General features: G+C 41.8%; 1 protein-coding gene across 5 annotated transcripts in view; it reads right to left on the bottom strand.

Annotated features, from left to right (window-relative positions):
* Positions 1–3404: 3404 nt before the first annotated feature.
* Positions 3405–22590, bottom strand: part of CPA6 (carboxypeptidase A6) — a 44573-nt gene continuing 25387 nt past the window's right edge. For all 5 annotated transcript variants that reach the window (XM_081918449.1, XM_081918450.1, XM_081918453.1 and 2 more), the window contains 5 exons: positions 22293–22403; positions 21623–21713; positions 16202–16404; positions 7756–7840; positions 3405–3669 (listed from right to left, as the gene is read on the bottom strand). In XM_081918449.1, coding sequence (XP_081774575.1) covers positions 3482–3669; positions 7756–7840; positions 16202–16404; positions 21623–21713; positions 22293–22403 — 678 coding nt within the window. In that variant the 3' untranslated portion in view covers positions 3405–3481. The remainder of the gene's footprint in view (positions 3670–7755; positions 7841–16201; positions 16405–21622; positions 21714–22292; positions 22404–22590) is intronic.

Genomic DNA, 22590 nt, shown 5'->3' with positions numbered 1-22590 from the left:
CACAGTGCTGTGCTAGTGGTTGCTTCTCTTTTGCATGGTCCAGGTGTATATTGAATGGGTGTTACAACAGTTCTGCTGGAGTGGGATGGAGGAGCGCAGCTGAACTTCACACTGTTGCATATGAAGGCCCAAAAGAGGAAAACACATAAGCACCCAACAACTATAGGTCACTTTCTACAATGGTTGATATTCTGTAGGAAGGAGAAACACTTCTCAGTTTTTAAAACTAGACCTGCCATTTTCAACAGTGCTGGAACACCCTTTTCTAAATCAACAGTATTCCGTTGAAGAGTCTTACAGGGTGTGGTGATTCTCAGAAATGGTGTGCCACATTAAGTAATAACCAAATCTGTAATTATACAGTGGAATCTCGGTTGTCGAACACCTTGGAAGCTGAAAAATTCGCCAACAACCCGGAAGTGAATGCATCTGTTTTCAAATGATTTTCAGAAGCCAAACGGCAAAATGGCTTCTGAGGCACGTTTTTCAATTTTTCCCACTGACTTTGTAGCCAGCCCTTTGATCCTTGGTTTTCGAACAGTCTTCCGGAACTGATTACATTTGAAAACTGAGGTTCCGCTGTATATTGATTTTAATCTCAAAATTATGTTTCCAATTTATAGATAGATGTTATGTATATACCTCCCCACAATGAATTCCCCCCTCACTAGAAGCAATACATTTGGTGACATGTCTTCAACAGTTTGTTGGCATAAGAACACAATAGCTTTGCAATACCAGCAGGCTGGATAAAGGAGTACTTATCCTTCACACACTTAACTCCAGTCATGTTTGTTCACATCTCAAAAACGCAATAATCTGTAGTTAACATTTAAACCTGATGGTGCTTCTGCCTGCCTGAAACACAAAATGCATTCCAGTTTAGGAATCATAATAAGCTCAAATTCATTCATAATTTAAAGCAATATACAGCCTACTTAGCAAAAGATGCACATATATTGAAATGTAACTGTTTAAAAAGGAGGTGTTGCAGTCTACCACAGGGGTAAAATGGTTTAAGCCTTGTCTCCCTTAATGCAAAGTATGTAGTATAAGGCCAATAATAAATACTGTATTCTTTTAATTTACAACACACATGAGCTATCCCCACCATTGTTAATGTTGCATTTTTAATGTGCAAGGGCCCCTCCATGTACCTCAATGGGATTCTTTCAATTACTGATTTAATGTATTATTCATATGTAGTCTCCCTGATGTCTTAATGGAGGGGCAACCCATCCAATAGGTGACCTGACATTTTTCACCCAGGGGAGATACTTTGCAAGGGACTGCAACATGAAGACAGCTGGATGGTTCTGCCTGACTGCTCAATTTCTGTCAGTCAAGAAGAATGAGGAAAAGGCCTTCTGGTCCAAACACTCATCTGCCTTTTGAATAAAAAGGTGCTGCTGCAGTGCCTCCACTCAGAATTCATTTTTGTGTGCGCGCAGTGGTTTGGTTAGCCTGCGACTCTCCATGAATTAGAGTCAAAGTTTTCCATTTTAGCTGGTTAGTAACTGATGAAAAATAAAAGGTGTCAGGGCACACCTTTCTTCCCATTGAAATGCTAAAAACGGCAGCCAATATCAGAGAGAGAAAACTATCAATTTTTTTGAGGGTTTGCTCATATAAGTCTGTTCATTTTAAGTATATTGTTTAAAAGGTATGTGAGCACTCCTAGGGAAACTCCTGCAAATGATAACTGGTGAAGAACCACCAATCTACTCGGAAGTTATTTCTTCCGAATGCACTTTGGAGAGGATATTTTAACATAAAATTACATGTCAATTGTTTGATCAGGATTCCTCACTTGGCAAAATAATAGGGTTAAGTCCAAGTAGTGATGGTTGCCAACTTGAATGGCTAAAATATGATTATAAAAATTAACAGAGAAAAAGGATATCAGTGACTACATGGTAGCTAAATTAATGAGGATGAAGGTGATGTATTTTTGCAGTTTGCAATTTAATTTTGCAAGCCAAAAGAATTGGGAATATATGTTACAGCACGTCATGGGTGACCATTACTTCTCTTTCAGAATCACAGCAGCAGTAATATCAGGCCATTTTAATTAAAAATGTGCTTTATTTAACAAGTTCCGGTGTTATTCAAAACAAAATATATAAAATTTCCATTTATAACTGATGCTAAAAGAAGTATCAAGGGAGCAAAGGCCAGTACAGTTGCACATTTTCACCCCAATCCAATGAAGGAGTTTCTCATGTGGAAGTTCCATCATTTTCTAGATTGGAAAGCACATCTTACTGCATATCCAAATGTGAATGTTGTCCATTAGCAATAATGTTGTCCATCAGCAAAAATTCCAGAAAACAGCTGGATTGGATCACTGTTCCACAACCCCCTAAGCAATAAGGCTCACATATTTTATTCTCCAGGCTAAGTGTGGGCAACCTGTGGCCCTCAGCCAAATTTTAAGAAGCAGAAAAATATTGGGAGGGGGGAGTGGTGACTGAAAGAGAAAGAGGGTGAGAAAAAAGGTGGGTAGTTGGGAGGGAAAGGAGTGGCAGAAAGAGAAAATTAGTTGTTCCATCCATGTTATTCTGCTTTCACTTCTAGTATATGGCCCCCAACGAACTACCACTGAGGAAATGCAGTTTTTGACAAACAAAGGTTGCACACTCCTTGTACAGTCCATTCTTGCCAACTCAGAGACGATGTGTTAATTGCTGTGGTAAGCACCACAACAATTATTTATGCTAATAACAGACGGCCAGGGCTTGTCATGAAGTAGTGATCCTGTGAGCAAGTACCGCTGGGTGGGGCCCCTCAGGCAGGTGGTAACAATTAGTCCCCAAAGTGGGAGCATGTGATGCTGGTTGGTTGCCAGCATTCCCCAGCCCCTATAAATCTTTTGAGTTAACCTGCTGGGGGCGGGACATGCCATGTTTTAAATTTGCTGTTTGATGCTCTGTAGTTGGTGGAAGAGCAGATGTCAATGAAACCTGGTAACCCGTTCAGTGCCTGTGTGTGTGTGATTGATTAGTAGCTTGGAGGGAGGACTTGGGAAAACGACCCCCTCCTTGACAGGGCTTACATTTATTTTTCATACACTGTCTAAAGAAAATCACACTGGACTCCAACTCCCATCATCCCTGACCTCTGGTCATGCTAGCTGTGGCTGATAGGAGTTAGAGTCCCACATTTAAAGGCTACAGGTTCCCCGTCTCTGCTGTACTCTCATCCCCAGCTCTTAGAATTTCTTCAGCCTTGCCAACCCATATTATTTCCAGCTCAAAACCGATGTCTACACTTGAGTGGTATGATTCCATTATACACATAGCCCTGAATATGTATCACACTCTTCAACCTACATGCAGTGTGAATGTCATTCCCCCCCTCACTTTTATTATCTCCACCAGCAGGACAGATTCTAGGCTCCATTGACTTGACATTGTCTAAGTAATAAACATTTTCAATAACAGTTAAAAAGAAATACAGTTTTGGCCCTTTGCTACAAACCCTAGTGACATTTTTTCAGCAGATGCATGGTTATATTTTTAACAGCCAGCATGGTCTCTGTGCATGTTGGTTTAATTAGGGTCTCCGGCAGTAGAAATCCATAATGACCTGTATCACGCAGCTCAAATGCAAACGCATATGGGATGCCATTTTTGTATGCCCAATCCATAGAACTGCCAGAACTCACATCTGGAAAAAGGAAGAGGAAGGGGGGGAAAAACAATTTTAAGTGATGTGTATGAAAGGACATGCTAGTTCCACAAGTTTATATTCTAAGTTGTTTTTCTAAGCAACTCCAAAGGCGCTAAATGTCCTCAAATCCAGAGATGCCGAAGAGAAAGAAGCTTTGCAAGTTGGACTAAAATTTGATCTAAAAACAGTGTCATCAGCTCTCTTTCCCCTGATTCTGTAGATGTATGTAGTACAGTGAAAATACCTATATTGCAGGTGGGGCAAGAGGGAGTCCTTCACCTTGCTGCACTATATCTCGTTTGTAATTGAGTTCAAACTGCTGACTACCAAGGCAATTTTGTGCTGGCAGACCTGGTTCTATCAGCTTGCAATGACCTGAGACAGTCAGCCCATCTTCATCCATTTCTATGCTGCTTCCTAGCACTGCATGATGCTGGAGTGGCCCATTTGACAGTACTGGCAAGTTTTAGACTTAGTAACCAAATCAACCTGACCACTTCTCCACTGCTGCAATGACTCAGAGGACCAGGGTTGAAGTAATTAATTTTAACTCTAAAGAAGATCTAGGTATTACACAATGGAAAACAAAATAACATGGATAACGTTCTCTACTTTCTCCTTTCAGAAAGGTTTCAACTTGCCTTGTGTGTAAGACAATACATGGAAGTTTATTTTCTAAGATCAGGCTCAAGGAAAGGAAAGGCTAGGAAGCTAGGAAGAAAAACTTCCCTACAATTTACTAACAATGCAATCCTATGCATGTCTAGTCAGTTTTAAATCCTACTGAGTTCAATGAAACTTGCTGCCAGCTAGGAATGGATAAACATGTCACTTAAAGTTTCTCATCTTTCCAGCCTTAGCTCCAGTTCTCCACATCTCCATTTCATGGAAATTGATCAGCATTTTTCATGTGAATTTCCCTTACTATACAAATTTTATATTCAGTTTTGTGTTCTATACACATATTTGCAGTGCAGTTTCCCCATATGCATTCCAGCATGCTATTTTCACTAATATATGCATTTATATGCAGACTTCAGTATATGCATGTTGGTACACATTACTTGGCTGGAGAATGGCACTGAAAATTCGGATAACTGCAAATTTCATTAGACTTTTATATGTTTTCAGCAATGTGTGTTTTATCTGTATCTGTTCTAATTTTTGTTACAGATAGAACTAACTTAGTTGGTCTTTAAGGTGCTACTGGAAGGATTTTTTTTTTGTTTTGTCTAATTTTTGTGTTCCACATCAAGTCCCAATTTTGAGCAAAAGGAGGGATGTAAATAAGTATTATTAGAACAACAATAACAACAGCAACAGCAACAAACTGTGAAGAATGGATATGGTTTGCATAGTGTTTTGAAAAGTGTGAATCAGGCAAGATCATCTTTAAGCGTCAACTGTATCAAATCCCCCACTTCCTGCTCCCAGGTAAATATGTACAGAACTCCAGCCTTAATCATAACATTTCTCAAGAAGAACATTAATCCCTGTCGCGAGCTGCACTCAGCTTGCTGTGGGCTAGAAGAAAAAAAGAACACGCTACCTCCTACATTTCCACTGGTGCTGAATGAGTGAAGTGCAATTCTTATTTGTTGTGTTTTCCATACCGAAGTACTGAATTAAACAAGGGTTGAATGGCGCAATCTGCGGCTAACTACAAGCTGAGCACTCCCACTATAGTCTTCATTAACTATAACAATATCTTTTAAAAATCTATTTTTTAAAACTTAAAAACCTGACATAACATGGCAGTTGCTGTGTGGCTGAAAACAGCACGAGGAAGTATGTTGTTAGAAGTTGGGGCAAGGCGGGGGATGCTTAGCCAAACATCCAGTTGGTATGAAAAAACAGAAAAGGCTGCAATCCTATAGCCACTTACCTGGCAGTAAGCCCCCTGAACTCAGTGGGAGTTACTTATGGGTAGATGTTTACAGGATTGTGGTGTTGGTTGCCTTAGGGAATGAAGTGTCCTGTTAATACTTTGTCTAGGAAACCGGTGGCAACCTGTGGCCTTACGGATATTGTTACACTTTTAATTCTCATCAACCCCAAGCCAAAAGTCAGGGAATTGTAGCCCAGTGGCATCTGAAGGGCCACAGGTGCCCTAGTCCTTGGTTTATGTTCATACCACTTTTCATTTTATACCACTAAATTTTCAGTAGACTGAAGAAAAGCATTTATTTCTCTCTGCATCCGTTCTTCCAAAGTTTCAGATCAGAACAAACTAAACGAGTGAAGCATATATTCCTTTGCTATATAAAGCTGCTGGATTTCTTTTGTCTATCATAGTTGTCTGGAGACTTCCATTCAGGCTCTGACAGTTATTGAAAATTCAGACTTTAAACATCCCAAGCTCCGCTGGGAAGAAGATGAATTTTTAATATTCTGTAAAATATTTCCCTGTTGAAGATATTTTACTTTGGTTTTTTATTGTCTTCAAAATGATTGTGATCTAAACCCAGAATTCAAAAAGAACATAACCCAGAGTCTGAGGGAATTCTCAGTACATCAATATTCTCTACAAATATGTGATAAGAGACAACCCAGACATCCTTGTAAGCTCAAAATACATACGCCCTGATCAGCAAAAGAGATCCGTGCAAGGAAGCATTTTGTTCCTGTAACCGACCCACATTCAGATACGTGTCTGGATGCTCATCCACACTGTGGTCCTCATTCAGACACCACTGAATGGGCTGAATGTCCCTTCTGATGAATGGGAATTCAACTTGCACCATCAACAGTTAACTTCTGATTAGTTGCCCATAACTTGAGCTGGACTGAAAGCTCCATTGGAATAATCACAAACGTCATTTATTATGTCAGTTGTTTCTCAGTGCCCTCTAAAGATCCTCTTATATTGTCTCCAAGAGGCAGATTGGTGGGGTTTTTTTTGCCAGCCTTAGACTCCATTGCTACAATTATTAGTACATCAAGAAGATATGGACTACATGGTTAGGTTTCTTAAATCCCACTTCAGTCATTGGATGGGACCCAAAGCATTACATGCATAGTTCTGCTCACCCATGAGAGCTCTTCAGCTTTCCTTTCCAGGGACAATCTCCATTCTTACTGAAAAGTCCATCCAAGGTCCTGTGGGCATCCCATGGGGTACAAGAGTCTGGCACATAAAGGGCATATTGCTCCCTCCACTGGACATGCATGGAAGTGTTTTTGCTTGTGCACAAGACGTGTCAGGCTGGCCTCTAAATATTGTTATGAGTTTGTGGGGGCAAGATCTCCCTAAATTCTTAGATTTAGAAAATGTTAGGAATAAGTTGATGCTTGGGGTATTAAGGGAAGCTGCCAGACTGCTGAATCCTGTAGTGTCAAAAACAACAACACAGCAGTTCAAACCAGTTTTCCATGCTCAGGAAGTCCTTGGGAGAAGAAGGGTCATTTGCAAGAAACAAAGAGAGCAAAATACTGGGCCATTAAGAACGATTGGCAATGTAAATACTGCCAGACAGCAGAGAAGTGCCCCCTCCAGCTCTGAGTGAGTAGCAGAGGCAAAGGCCAATGGTAGCAGACAATGTCCAAGTTTAGGGTTTCAGCTTTGAATGACCTGGGTTGGTGGGAGGTCCTTGAAGCCAGTTGGCAGCAAGAAGGGGAAGGAGGGGCAGAACTCCATGTGAGTTGGAGGTGACAGGTTGGGACCAAGAGACACAGAGGATGATTTTTTGTTGTCCTTTGAATCCAAAGCTGCCTTTAAGAGGAAAGCCAGACCCTTATAGGATGTGAATGTCCTGCAATCCCTCCATCTAGGTGCAGGTTGTATATATACATGGCATGTAAATAAAACCATATATGATAAAGACACCACAGTCTCTGCTATGCCCAAAAGGAAACAGAAACTCTAGGTAAGTGTTTGGAACCGCAGAAATCTCGCACCACTGAAAGAGATTAGGGTGGTGTGTAACAACATAATATAAATTTCACACAGTCGTCTCTTGCTTCTCATAGCAGACTGCACAAATTTCTCTTTGAAATGGTTTGCTAGCATCTTTACAACACAGCCTACAATGCTAACACAGTACAAATAGAAAACTAATGAACTAGCATACTGGAGAAACTTACACAAAGTGCTGGAGGCAGGGCCATATCGGTATCTTATCCCATAAACTGACTGCAAGGCATTTACAGCGTTAAAAGCAGCAGATTCCTGGGAAGGGAACAAAACAAAACAAAAAACAGAGAGAGAATGAGAGAAACAATTGTAGTTATCCCAAAATTTCAAGTAACATCCAACAATTTATTAATGTTCCTCAAACTTGTTTTTACTTCATTCCCATTTCAAAGCTTCCAAACGCCAGCATAAATAATCTGGTTCACATTTTAGCATGTTGAGGTCTTTGTATGCTGCCATATGCCTTTTGCCTGTCATGTAAGGATTTGTGGACTTAGATAATAATTGAACAATGGCATTAAAGAAGGCATAAGAAAGGATGCCTCTGACCCCACACCTTAAAGCAGTGAACAAGGATGAACAAAGAAGAAAAGGTTTGTTTTCTATCTTCCCCTTTCTTCTAAAATCATATCGGAATGGTAAGATAAAAGGTAAAGGACCCGTGGACGGTTAAGTCCAGTCAAAGGTGACTATGGGGTTGTGGCACTCATCTCGCTTTCAGGCCGAAAGAGTTGGCGTTTGTCCATAGACAGCTTTCCAGGTCATGTGGCCAGCATGACTAAACTGTTTCTGGCGCAACGGAACATGATGATGGAAAGCAGAGCGCACGGAAATGCCATTTACCTTCCTGCCGCAGCGGTAACTTTTTATCTACTTGCACTGGCGTGCTTTCAGACTGCTAGGTGGGCAGGAGCTGAGACAGAGCGGCGGGAGCTCACCCCATCGCAGGAATTTGAACTGCCGACCTTCTGATCGGCAAGCTCAAGAGGCTCAGTGGTTTAGACCACAGCACCACCTACATCCTTGAAATGACTGGGCAATTAAAGGAATCAGCAAGGATCCTCTGCCTGGATGCTTACAATCTATGCATGCTTTGGCTGCGGAAAAAGAAAGATCCTACCCCTCCCTGGAACTTCATGCTCTGCTTCCAACGGGTCTCCAATTCACCTTATGAGAATAGTTAATTTTGTGCAAGAGTGAGGAACCTTTTGGTCCAGCATGCCAGATTTTTATCTTCTCCCATGCCTGCAGGTTAACTTTGACAGTGGGTGGTACACTGGTACCTGCCCCAGATTCCCAGGATCTTCATGCCATTAAGGCTACTTTTCAGATGTCTACTGAGAATCTTCATCCAATTCACACTCAAGAAGATGCCGTTCCAGAGCGACAAGGCTGGGCTCATTGAAACACTCAAAATATCATTATATTTAAGTGATTTCAGTAGCAGAGTTGTTTCTGTCCAGGATATGAAAAAGAAAGGGATTTATCTTGACAAGAACCATTCACTATGCAGAAATACCCCTGAATTATATTTTGCAGTTGCAACAGCCAGTCTGTGACGGGAACCAACTTTCAAAAAACTTAATTATGATGTTACAGATAAGGGAACTGCTGAGACTCTGCTTCTGTATTTCTATATATTTTACATTTAAGAATCAAATGAGAAAGTATATACAGAGTGCCCAGATGTGCTGACATTTTTGGATACCTCTAGAGAGCTGGCGGTAACAGTTATGAAGAGTCACAGCAGATGTCTGCCATGGCACAAAGAAATAGGTGGAATTTATTCAGTACTAGGTAAGATAGTTGAAGAAATGTGTAGCTACTTGCCCACAAAGATAACAACCGTTCTGCCACACATCTATTACTAAATGGTTCCAATAGATTTTTCTATGCAGCATGATTTCCGTTCTGGTCTTTTGCTTTACCTTGGTTCCCTCACACCCAAGCAGGGTTTGGCTCCCAAAACCATTCATCTCATTTGTCACTCTGGTCGTGAGATGCCACTCATTGAGAACCTTACACTGGCTTCCTGTCCACTCCCAGCACAAGCTTATTGACTGTGCTTTCAAAGTCCTCCATGGCCTCCAGTACATCCTGCCCATGATCTTTGCTTCTCCAGCTTCACAACCTTCTGCTGTCTCAACTAGTTCTCCTCCTCCCTCAAAAGACTCCACCTTTTCTCCCCTGAAGGCTTAGAATTGCCTCCCAAAACACCCGTCTGATACCACCACCATCTTCATTCAAAACCTTTGGCTCAACCCATAATTTATCACAGTTCCCGCAACTTACCCTGTAATAAGTAATCCTAACCCTGCTTACATAGAGGAAGTCCCACTGAATTCAAGCTTGCAGCCTAATCATGTGCAGCTGAAAGAACTGGATGTTCTTTCCCTGTGAACCCTGCATCCTTCCTTGGTTGCTTCCTCTGTGTCAGGTTCTAAGCTCAAGGTGGGGATCAGTTCCCTTGTATTCTGTAAAGCTCATTACAGTTTTTGATTTATAAATATTATAAATGGCTACAGGACTGATGGTAGTGGAAGAATATGGACTGTGGAGACAGAAATAGCTGCATTCCCATTCTTTCTGCTCCCCCCAAGTTTTATTCTCTGGTCTAAGTGCTATCCTCATACAGGGAACCACAGAAGAAGCAGGAGGCTGAGTGAGCTCTGTTGTGCTATCATGGGAAGACAGATTCTAGCCTTCTAAATAGGGATACGCCTGCAGTTCCACATCTGTTAACTAGGTTGCCATATGAGAGGTCACTAATTTTATGCATTGCTGAACCATATATGGAAACCAGGGATGGACAGAACAGTCTGTTTCTGATCCATGTCGGTACTGCAGATGTTTATTCATAAGGTTCATTTTGTCCTGTTTCCACATTAATCTCATATATATATATATATATATATGCTTTCGTAGATTTTCACGGGTACAGGAATGCAGGTTTTGGTGTCCTCGGGTGTCTTCCCGTGTAAAAGTTGGGGTGTCTAGGCGACGTATATATATATATATATATATATATATATATATATATATATATATATATATGCAGGTTTTGGTGTCCTCGGGTGTCTTCCCGTGTAAAAGTTGGGGTGTCTAGGCGACGTTTCGACGAGGTCTCACTCGTCATCTTCAGGCTGGTGCTTTCGGCTTCTTGTTACTGGAACAGAGCAGGATCTCAGTGTTTGAGTTCCTATAAATACTGTTGAGGGGGTGTGGTGTATAGCCTCCAATGTTCTGGGCAGAGAGGAAGTTCCCAGGCTAGTGTGCCTTTTCTTCTTTTGTTCCTTAATTACTTGAGGGATATCTTGAGTGATTTCTTGAGTGATATCCTGAGTACCACTTAGGTGGGTCATTAGGTGTGGATTAGTTGCTAAAGTCTTTGTGTCTTGACCTCTTGAACTTTGTGAAGAGTTTTTCTGAGAAGATGGCTGTACTGCACTTAGTTGTGCTCTGGCTTGGCTTCGTGTATAGGGGCGAGCTGTGGTTTTGTGGCCTGTGTCAGCCAGATCTGTGTAGGGATTGCAGGGGGGTGCAGCATCCGGAGGTGCCACCATGGTTTGGCTACTGGATGGTGTCTGTAATTTATCTGTGGAGAGGGTCTGGGTTTGGGTCTGGTGTGGTTGATTGGTGATAGCGTTCTGTGTGCCTCTGGATCTGGTGTCAGTTTTTGTGGGGAGGGCTAATTTCCAGATGTCTGGCAAGCGGGATGTGTCGTCACGCTTGTTCATGTTGTGAGGGTGTTTCTCTATCTCGATGGCTTCCATGATTATTCTCTTGTGGTGATGTTCCATGTTAAAGAGCAATTTGGAATCTGCAAAATTAATTTCGTGTCCTGTTTCTTTCATGTGTTGGAAAAGAGAGGAAGTTTTTTCTTCTTTTTTGACGGCATTCTTGTGTTCTGCGATACGTGCATTTATTCGTCTGTTTGTTTGTCCAATGTACGTGGCTGGGCAGACTTTGCAGGGTATTTCATAGACCCCTTGGTTTTCCAACTGGATTTTATCCTTGGGGTTTCTGAGGATATTGGCTATTTTTTGGTTGGTGCAAAAGGCTGTTTTGATATTGTGTTTATGGAGGATTTTGCTAATTTTATCTGTAGTGCCCTTGATATAAGGAAGGAGGGCCATGCCATTGTTTTCTTCTGTGTCTTGGTTTTTTGGGGGTGTTTCTTTTTGGATTAGCTTCGTAACCCTGTTTTGCTGGTATCCATTGGCAATTAACACATTTGAGAGATTCTGTAACTCAGTTGTCAAGTGGTCTTTGTCAGCCAGGCGTTTGGTTCTGGAGATGAGAGTCTTGGCTACGGAGTTTATTTGTGCAGGGTGGTGGTGTGATTGTGCATGTAAGTAGCGGTTGGTGTGTGTTTTTTTCCGGTAGATAGTGTGTCCTAGGGAGCCATCAGGTTTTTTGTAGATTAGGACGTCAAGGAACAAAAGAAGAAAAGGCACACTAGCCTGGGAACTTCCTCTCTGCCCAGAACATTGGAGGCTATACACCACACCCCCTCAACAGTATTTATAGGAACTCAAACACTGAGATCCTGCTCTGTTCCAGTAACAAGAAGCCGAAAGCACCAGCCTGAAGATGACGAGTGAGACCTCGTCGAAACGTCGCCTAGACACCCCAACTTTTACACGGGAAGACACCCGAGGACACCAAAACCTGCATTCCTGTACCCGTAAAATCTACGAAAGCAAATATATATATATATATATATTTGCTTTCGTAGATTTTCACGGGTACAGGAATGCAGGTTTTGGTGTCCTCGGGTGTCTTCCCGTGTAAAAGTTGGGGTGTCTAGGCGACGTTTCGACGAGGTCTCACTCGTCATCTTCAAAGACGAGTGAAGATGACGAGTGAGACCTCGTCGAAACGTCGCCTAGACACCCCAACTTTTACACGGGAAGACACCCGAGGACACCAAAACCTGCATATATATATATACGTATATATATATATATGCTTTCGTAGATATGTATTTATATGTATTTATAAAAATGCATGAACATTTATATTTAAACATGTATTGAAGTAACCTATTCTATCTCAAAATATGTATTGAAATACATATTTATCTGAATTTGATTATTATTTTTCAGCTGCTGTTGTAAATTTGGAGAAGAGCAAAATCAGAAGGTGTCAATTTGCATTCATCCAGAAGGTGTCAATTTGCATCAGAATCTATAGAAATCAAATTCCTCAAGCACCCCTGGTTTCTCCTTTGGATGTGTTCTGTGGATGAGGGTGTGTGTGTGTGTGTGTGTGTGTGTAGTGACTGTGCAAGTACTTTGTGCTTCAGCTTAGGTCTCTGTTGAGACAGTGTCTGGATGAATGACTGCCTGGGAGTGACACTGCCCCAAGTTCCATGGTGGGATATTAATATAATAAATAAAAATAAAGGGCTGTATTCAACTAAGTCCTACTCAGAGGAAACCCATTGAAATCAATGAACCTAAGTTAGCCATGTCCATTAACTTCAATGGGTCTGCTGTGAGCAGGACTTCTTTAAATAAATAATAATAATAATAATAATAATAATAATAATAATAATAATAGTTCATTTATACCCCACCCATCTGGTTGGGTTTCCCCGGCCACTCTGGGCGGCTTCCAACAAAATATTAAAATACAATGGTATATTAAACATTAAAAGCTTCCCTAAACAGGGCTGACTTCAGATGTCTTCTAAAAGTCTGGTAGTTGTTTTTCTCTTTGACATCTGGTGGGAGGGCGTTCCACAGGGCAGGTGCCACTACTGAGAAGGCCCTCTGCCTGGTTTCCTGTAACTTGGCTTCTTGCAGCGAGGGAACCGCCAGAAGGCCCTCGGCACTGGACCTCAGTGTTCGGGCAGAACGATGGGGTTGGAGACGCTCCTTCAGGTATACGGGACTGAGGCCATTTAGGGCTTTAAAAGTCAACACCAACACTTTGAATTGTGCTCAGAAACGTACTGGAAGCCAATGTAGGTCTTTCAAGATGTGGTCTTGGCAGCCACTCCCAGTCACCAGTCTAGCTGCCGCATTCTGGATTAGTTATAGTTTCCGGGTCACCTTCAAAAGTAGCCCCACACAGAGTGGTATGCAGTAGTCCAAGCGAGAGATAACTAGAGCATGCACCACTCTGTGTGAATACCTTTTAATTCTATATTTAAACAAAATAAAATGACTTTTATTGCAAGTTTGCTCCTGAGAACATCACTGCTGTGAATCCTCGACAAACCCTATCCCATGATACTGATGACCCTTTCAGTAGTAGAATCAGGATTGGTTTAAGCTCCAGTCCCACCCCCATTCCCACTGTCATACAACTTCACTTCAGATCCCCTGACCATGGTTACTGAAAGAAATAGTTTAAATAACCATCTCCCCAAAAGACTGAAATAGGCTACACATGCACATGTCTGCACTGTAAAACGCAGTCAAAGACAAGACTTAAATGTGGGGAGTTGTGTATCCTTTTCTCTAGTTTCAATGCCCTAAATAATTTAGTGCACTAATTCAAAGAGTGGTTGGCTGCACAGTTCCGTCTAGTATGCTGGACAGAAGCCTGTTTGCCTTCAGCTCAGGAATTATTAAAGAGTCCCCTCATTTCTGAATACTGAAGCCCATGGTAAAGCTTTCATCTGTTGGCCAATCTCAACATGCAAAATAAATCTGAGGATCTGGTGCTTGTGAAGTTTGCCTCAGGGGATGGAAATGGAAAGGAAATCCTTTGTGATTCTGCTTTGCAGCTCAGCGCCGTTCACAATAAACTGAGATCACATCTTACATGGTTGTTGACGGCATGGGTAAATGTGCCTTTCTTTTGTTTTCTGTGCAACTGCATTGGCTATTTGATATTTGCGCAAGTGCACTTGATGGCTTGTGACCTTTCATTGCAGTTTTCCATCATGTTTCCTTCTTCCTCACCACCAATGTGAAAACAGAGTGACATGGCTTTTTGACATCTCTCTTGACATGTGGGTGTTGTTTTCCTGCTCTGCCTCGTGCCGTGCTGCAAATTGCTACTGGACCAGGGAATGTGCATAGAATACAGGGGATCCACTGGAGACTAAACAGTTCAGGTGAGACCTTCACCTTTCTGCCAAGTGTGGAGAAGAGCAGGGGCTCTCTTGCACCAAGCCCTGACTTTGGTTCAAGAATGATGCTCTGGCCACATCTGTGATATTGCAAGTGATCTCTGATGCACCTCTCTGACTCACATGTCTTTGGTATCCTTCAAAACATTCTTAGACCAAGCAATCAGTTGCATTGCTTCAGAGGTTCCCTTCTCAACTGCAAGTAGCACTGACTGAGAGCACGTAATCTGTTGCCTAGCAATTCCCATAATACATTCTCTTCCCATAGAACAGATATTAGCATAGCTATATGGATAGTGAAAGCACTGACTGAAGTTTAAGGAGGCAAGGAAATAGAGTCTGACCTCAAGTTAAGTACACATGGGCATTTTTGATTGGCTTTTTAAATCCCTGGCTGCTTTTGTCACAGTATTTTGGGCACTCGTCTAACTCCTGTCACACCCGGTGCCACAAAATCTTTCTGCAACATTCCTAATGTTTTGCACTATCTCTCTTGGATCCTCAAATGAAGCAAATTGCTTATTGTATTCATTACTGATCATATAACAATTACCGTACATTGGATGATATGCCCATGCATAAATATGAAGTATAACTACTTTGAACTGAGAGCCACACACCAAGCAGCAGCAGCAGAAGAGTTTGGATTTGATATCCCACTTTATCACTACAATAAGGAGTCTCAGGGATGCGGGTGGCGCTGTGGGTTAAACCACAGAGCCTAGGACTTACTGATTAGAAGGTCGGTGGTTGGAATCCCCGCAATGGGGTGAGCTCCCGTTGCTCGGTCCCTACTCCTGCCAACCTAGCAGTTCGAAAGCATGTCAAAGTGCAAGTAGATAAATAGGTACTGCTCTGGCGGGAAGGTAAACGGCGTTTACGTGCGCTGCTCTGGTTCGCCAGAAGCGGCTTAGTCATGTTGGCCACGTGACCCGGAAGCTATACACTGGCTCCCTCAGCCAATAAAGCGAGATGAGCGCCGCAACCCCAGAGTCAGTCACGACTGGACCTAATGGTCAGGGGTCCCCTTTACCTTTTAAGGAGTCTCAAGGCGGCTAACAATCTCCTTTCCCTTCCTCTCCCACAACAAACACTCTGTGAGGTGAGTATAAGATGCCCCCTATTTTTGGCAACTCCAAATTAAGAAAATGGGGGGAGGGAGATTGCCCAGAGTTGCTGAGCTTTTTTAAGGGGGGAATCCGGAAAACCTGCCTGACATATGCTGCCACTCGCACACATTGCAAGTCGCCCATCATCTGTCCCCTCCAATCGCCCGCAGCGACAGCTAGTCAACACCACCCCTTGCCGCAGCCACCAATAACACGCCCAATAGCTGCAGACAATCTCCGGCTCGCGGCAGCAACCAATCCCACGTCCCCCCTATAGACTATCCATGTATAAGACAACCCCCAATTTTTTACATAACTTTTAAATAGAAAAACATTGTCTTATACATGGAAAAGTACAGTAATTTCTTCAAATTCAAAGTGATCTGCAAGGATTCAAAATTCTTCAAATCCCATACTTACCACACAGCTGAAATTTGGAATAGTCGCATACTTGTAAGAGTAGGGATAAAGCAACATCTGGGCATACGCATGAAAGGACAGGTAAGCTTTTATTTGCTTCCGGTGTTTGCGAAGAAAGTGAGCTACAGCCTTCACTTCTGGCTCAGATTCAGGGAAAGGACCACAGTATGTGTCGTCGCAGGGGTGGGTGGAAGCCCCTTCCTCTGTGTGTTGAAAAGAAAAAGAAGACCAAATTAAGCCCACAACATTTAAATTGAACGCAAGCCAGGAAAACGCCCACAGATATCGTGCTGGTGCTGATGGGGCTCTATTTTTATTAAAATAAACTCTCTTGAACAAAAAAACAAAACAAAAAGGAATAGAAAGGACCAGTTGGCCAAAACCACTTTGCTGCCTGAGGCTAAGGCAGAGCTGCTGGGCAGCAGAAGGGGCTGCTGGAGGACAGAGTGGTGTGACCCACATGGCTTGTCCTGCACCCCCATAACTATCCTACTGTCCTCAGGTGCACTGGAGGACATTACCCTATTGCCCATGTGGAAAGTAAGATTGAACTGCCATTCTAGTGCGTTTCAGTGTACTGAATGGTGGAGGTACCATTCAGGCAGCAAAATATATTGGGCTGGGCAAAGGTAAAGTCCATATATATGTATGGGCTGACTGTTGAATCTCACTTTCAACCCTGGCAAAGGGACAGTGCACCTGAGGTCAACAAGATCACTGAGATGGGCACGGGGTGTGTGTGCTGCATGACACAGCATCTCTGTCCTCCAACACTGGGTTGCACACAGGTGTTTTTTTTTATCTGTTTGGACAAAGGATTTGGCCGAAATCAGAACTTAAAGCCCTTCCACTGCGGCTGTTTAAACTGAAGGCATTATTTAAACCAGGTTAGATAGTGCCCGAAACCTTTCTTGTAGTAGCTTCAATACTTCAGAATAGCCATGCCAATTAAAAGAATAGAAGTGGATGGAGTTTTTGTTTGTACCAGAATGTATGTTACAACTGCAGGAGTGCAGATGCAACATTCCCAAAACACTAACCATGGCTTAGTCACAGGGAGGTTTACCAGTTTCTGATCTGTTAATGGTTAGCATGATGTCCTTTATGCTCATTGTGTAACTGGCTTGGGTTTAACACACAAAAACATATTTTTTCCAGGAATTTTGCATAACAATGAGACCTTGACTGCTGCATTTTTGCTGCCACAAGGGGCTTATTAAACACTCCTTTTAATAAATACAATTTGCATAAAATGTACTTTAAATAGTAAGGGGATGAGAACCAGCATTGCATGACGATCCTTAAAAATATGAAGTATAATAGGCTATATAATTAGCATAATAACTCAGAAGTAGCTAAACAGCACTTGCATAGTCTGAGGAACTAAGACACGAGAACTTCTCTTCATGGCCATCAGTGAAAAAATGCAAAGATTATCTTTGTCTGAGCTCAGATGGGCACTTTGTGGTAGCGAGGGCATGTAGTATACTCTCTGCTAAACAGACAGCCACCAAGTAATCTAACTCAAGAGAATCATCTCCTAATTTCTTATCAAATGCTATAATTCAGTTGTTTTCAAACCTTCTAGCTTCAGGAAATTATTCCCATATTGCCTGGCTTGAAAAGACCCGCATTAGTTCAAATTGAGCTGTTTAGATGTCTAGTCTGCTCTTCCAAAACTTTTCTTGAGGCAGCTTTGGATCTTTGCCTGTATAATGGATTGGTGTTCTTCATTCATAGTGCTAATTTCACAGTTGTTAAAAGACTTATCTTTACCTCCTGTTGCTGCTGCTGATATTAACTAGCACAGATGAAATTAAGTTTATACCAGGCTAGAGAAAGTTAGGTATGGATGCTTCTATTCATGACCATCCTGCCACAACCTGTAAATCATGGGTAGGCAAACTAAGGCCCGGGGCGCCACATCCGGCCCAATCGCCTTCTAAATCCGGCCCACGGATGGTCCAGGAATCAGCGTGTTTTTATATGAGTAGAATGCATCCTTTTATTTAAAATGCATTTCTGAGTTATTTGTGGGGCCTGCCTGGTGTTTTTACATGAGTAGAATGTGTGCTTTTATTCAAAATGCATCTCTGGGTTATTTGTGGGGGCATAGGAATTCGTTCATCCCCCCCCAAAAAAATATAGTCCAGCCCCACAAAAGGTCTGAGGGACAGTGGACCGGCCCCCTCCTGAAAAAGTTTGCTGACCCCTGCTGTAAATGGTAGTTACAAGATCTAATCGAGGACTGGGTCACACTGACTTATGGCTCCTTTGTTGCAGTAGAGACTTCAAGTCTTCATACGTGATGTGATTCTCTGATGGGGCCACAAAACCAATTTGCTACTGCCCCCAATAACATGGCACAATGCAATATAGCTGTTATTGCATGGCCTACCTCAGATGGTTACTTCCTTAAGGTTACAAAGTCAGGAGAGGATTCTTTCAGACAGAAATAAAGCAATAAATTATTATTTTTAGATGGATTCAATCATTATTTTACAACATTTATATATGGGATGATTAACCTCAATCTTCTTTTACTAGCTATGATTTGGAGCTGACTCAGGTAAATTGTATACTTAACTTTGGTAGGCTAAGCTGATAGCAGCTGTTCCAATTTCCTATCGAACCAATAGAATCTCTGTGTACTACTCCTGTATCATCCCCACAATTATGAGGAACACAAATATTAAAAGAGAAATGCTAGCTGCCATGCACAGCTATGCAGTTCTTTATATTATTACTATATTATTTAATGTTTTTCATTCAGATAAGGTTTTCGAGTTTAGGTGGGGAAGGATAAAAAGGAATTCAGTAAATGTCAGCTATTGTCAAATGCCAGAGTTACTGTCACAACAAGACAATAAAAATCCAGGAAATGACAGAATTGCTCTACAAGGTTGTTTCAGAAGATGGTCGAATTGTTCATCTCCCACTGCAGGAGACAATCATTAAAGTGAACTCGATATGTTGTGCTTTCTTGAGATGGATGAAGGAATGAAAACAGAGCGTATGGGTTGAAAAACTTGATAGTGGCTTCCATATTGATGCAAAGAGATGGAACAGTGGATAACCTGTAACATCCCAACTACATAGGCTGATGGAACAGTGGATAACCTGTAACGTCCCAACTACATAGGCTGAGAGAGATGGCATTATCTCCTTCTGTCATGAACCCAGAGACTCAAACACAGAGTCTGAGGCTCCCAGTAGTGCAAATGGAAGAACACCACCACTAAACTATAACCCCAGCTCCCCTAGCCCCAAGATACCAGAAACCCTGGACCCCAAATCTGGATTTGTGCCAGAGGAGAATTTACCAGCTTCTATGTTGTTGTTGTTTTCCATAAAAATAAAGAAAATATGTAAATTTAAAACCTGGGATGTTTTGCTTTCAAACCATATGATCTACAACTGAGCTTCTCAAAAATAAACAGTCTGGGTGTGTAATAATGTTGCCTATATGTATGTCACTAGTAAAATTAGAGGCACAAATGAAACAAATAACTCCATCCCATGTGTACCATAGACTGCAAAGCCAAATCTGGAGATATTCCTACTTGCATTAGAGAAAGGAGTGAGCCACAAGAGGTAGGCGCTGTGTCAAGGTGCTTATGCCAAAAAGGAAGAGAAACAGAGCTGACACAGAAGTGTTGCCTTAAAGGAAAAGAAACAGTCTCGCTCATTGAATGCCAAACATGTGCTGAAGAAATGCAAAAACAGGATTCGTGCTCAAAACCTACCTGCCCTCAGGCACCTGTTAAGAATTTCAAGGCCTGGAAACTGGGGATGGAACTAAGACATCTCCATGAGAACACAGAGTGAAGGTTGTTTTTCTGAATAAAAACAGGTCAAGATAATACAAACTATGACTTCCCTGTTCATGGTTTTTTTTTTTTGTCTCTTTGAGAGAGGCAATGTAAGATGACAAATGTTCATGGGATTCGGAGCAAAGGACTTTCAAGTTCTAATTCTGTCATAGATGTTGGTTTGCATTGTATCCTTGGGCAAATATGCAGCAGTTCTATGTCTCCATTTTACTTCTGAAAAATCACTGACATCGAAAAAGGACTGTTCTAAGAATCAGCTATCTATAGGACGGCACGTTTGGGGGAGGGGGGAGGATGCACATGGGAGTGCCATCTGAGCAGAGCAAGCACGGACGTGTATATTGATGTGAAAGGTAAAAACTAACTGAAATGAGGGATGAATTCCCGCCTGGGTTGAACACATTTGATGTAATAACAAGCAATATATAGATAAGAGAGCCAACCAGATGCAAATCTGTTCTTCATGTCTTCAAAAAAAAGGCAACTGAGTTTCAGAATTAAAAAAATTACTCACTTCATTCTCTTCTGTTTTGTTGTGCAACAGGGGATTAAAGGAATGAAGGAGACCAGAGGCACTGGCATAGATTCACTAGGCAACCGTGAGGCAGTCTCTCAGTTCCTTTAGGCCATAATATGAACTAATTAAGTATAAATTAATTAGAATGGGCCTAAGATGTGGAGCTGTGAATCAGGAAGTTCCTGCTTTGAATCTCATCTCTCGTTTTGAACACAGCAGGTAGCCATTGGCAATCTACTCTCGCTCTTGGCTTCAACCTTCCCATCTGCAATATGGAAGGTAATAGCAATAGTGACTTGACTTTACAGGGATGTTGTATGTATTACAGCTAAATAATAAACGTCAACCACTTTGAACACTTGAAAGCGCTATACAAATGGTAATTTTATTATAATTTTTATTAATTGCATACATGGGCTGCTGATTAGTCACATACAGTCCTTTTTTTTCTGGAGGGATGCAGGTGTATGATACCCCTAAACATTTTGGGAATCTAAGTTTGGCCTCATTGAGGGGCAGTATTTCAATATGAGTAGGAAAATGAGAGTAACCCTAAACATTTTTTTAGAAAAAAAAGCACTGGTCACATCAATTATTTGAAACCCACAAAACTTTGTAGTTCTCCAGTAGGTTATTATGCCTACAACTAGTTCCATATTGAGGCCTGCAGCGCTAAACTGCAAAGTCTGGTGGCATATCCCCCAACACTCCTCAAATAAAAATAGGGACATTCTATCCTGCATCAGTGCCCCCTCCCCACACCCGCCATATAAGCACACTGCCAATGGAATATGGGGGGAAAGGGTGGGGCTGACTGAGCTGCCCCAGTGGGACTTGCATTTAAGCATGGATGTAATTCTAGGCCAGGGACTGTTATTTCTTTCTGCTTGCACCAGGTGAGGAGTGAAGTGTGATTGATCTCTGTGTTCATAGTGAAACTGTTAACCATGGTTTGGTTCACTCCGCAACCTGGACCATATCCAATAAAAATTTGCATTGCAATTTAATATCCCAGATAATAAAATTGCTCCATAGCTTGCTAATTCAAATACAGGCTAATTCTAGACTTACCACACCATTTCACCTTCCAGTTACGATTGGCATCTACGCCATGGCAACGGAATCTTGAATTCTTTGATCTTGTTTTTCTCCAAAATCGATCCTACCCATAATTGTTTAGAACATGGAAAGACAACATATATATTGGTAAAAAAAGCATCATGTGCATATTCACAAATTCTTGTAAAGATACTTCATGAACTCCCTCCCCAAACACATATTTTGAAACACAGGCAACTCTCAACTTATGCTGGGGTTAAGTTCCTGGGATAGTCTGTAAAGCCAAAACTGTGTATAGTCAAAACACACTGGGTTCAACGGTGGGTGGGATTGCCAAAGTCCTTGTTCCTGGATGTCCGCCATCTTCCTTATTTTATTACTTTGGCCAAGTGCATAAAGCTGAATGTGCACAAATTAAATGCAAGCATGTTGCAAATTACCTGTCCTTGACTGCATTTGTAGAATCACAGAATTGTAGAGTTGCAAGGGATCCCTAGGGGTCATCTAGTAGAACCCCCTGCCATGCAGAAATCTCAACATGCAGTCCCCCATTCAATTTCAAACCATTCCAGATCCTACAATGTGCTAGCAGTTTTACTGCTGCTCTACAAGGAGGATATCAGTAAAAATATATACTGAATTCTAACTCTACTAATACCTTAATGCTGGAAAGATGACTTACCTGGGTCCAGCTAAAATGGTATCCATCCACATTAAAAATAGGCATGATGTAGAAATACAGTTGATTTAACATTCTTCTCATGGCTGGGTCACTTTGATAGGTCTGGAGAGCCTATGAATGGGCAAAAGAATAATCAAGGTAATGTTTGTAATCAAAAACCCATAGGAACCATCCTGAACCCTTCATTCATTATTACGAAGTACGGTAATAATCAGATCTGCAGAGCAGGACTAGAAACATAAGGCATGCTAGAGCTCAGATAGACTTTGGTGCTCAAGCAAAGTTCTACTAAGACAGG

This window comes from Podarcis melisellensis, assembly GCF_964234715.1.
Source record: "Podarcis melisellensis genome assembly, chromosome: 7".
Taxonomy (NCBI): Eukaryota; Metazoa; Chordata; class Lepidosauria; order Squamata; family Lacertidae; genus Podarcis; species Podarcis melisellensis.
Note: the sequence above shows the minus strand (reverse complement) of the source record. Positions and strands in the feature narration are given on the sequence as shown.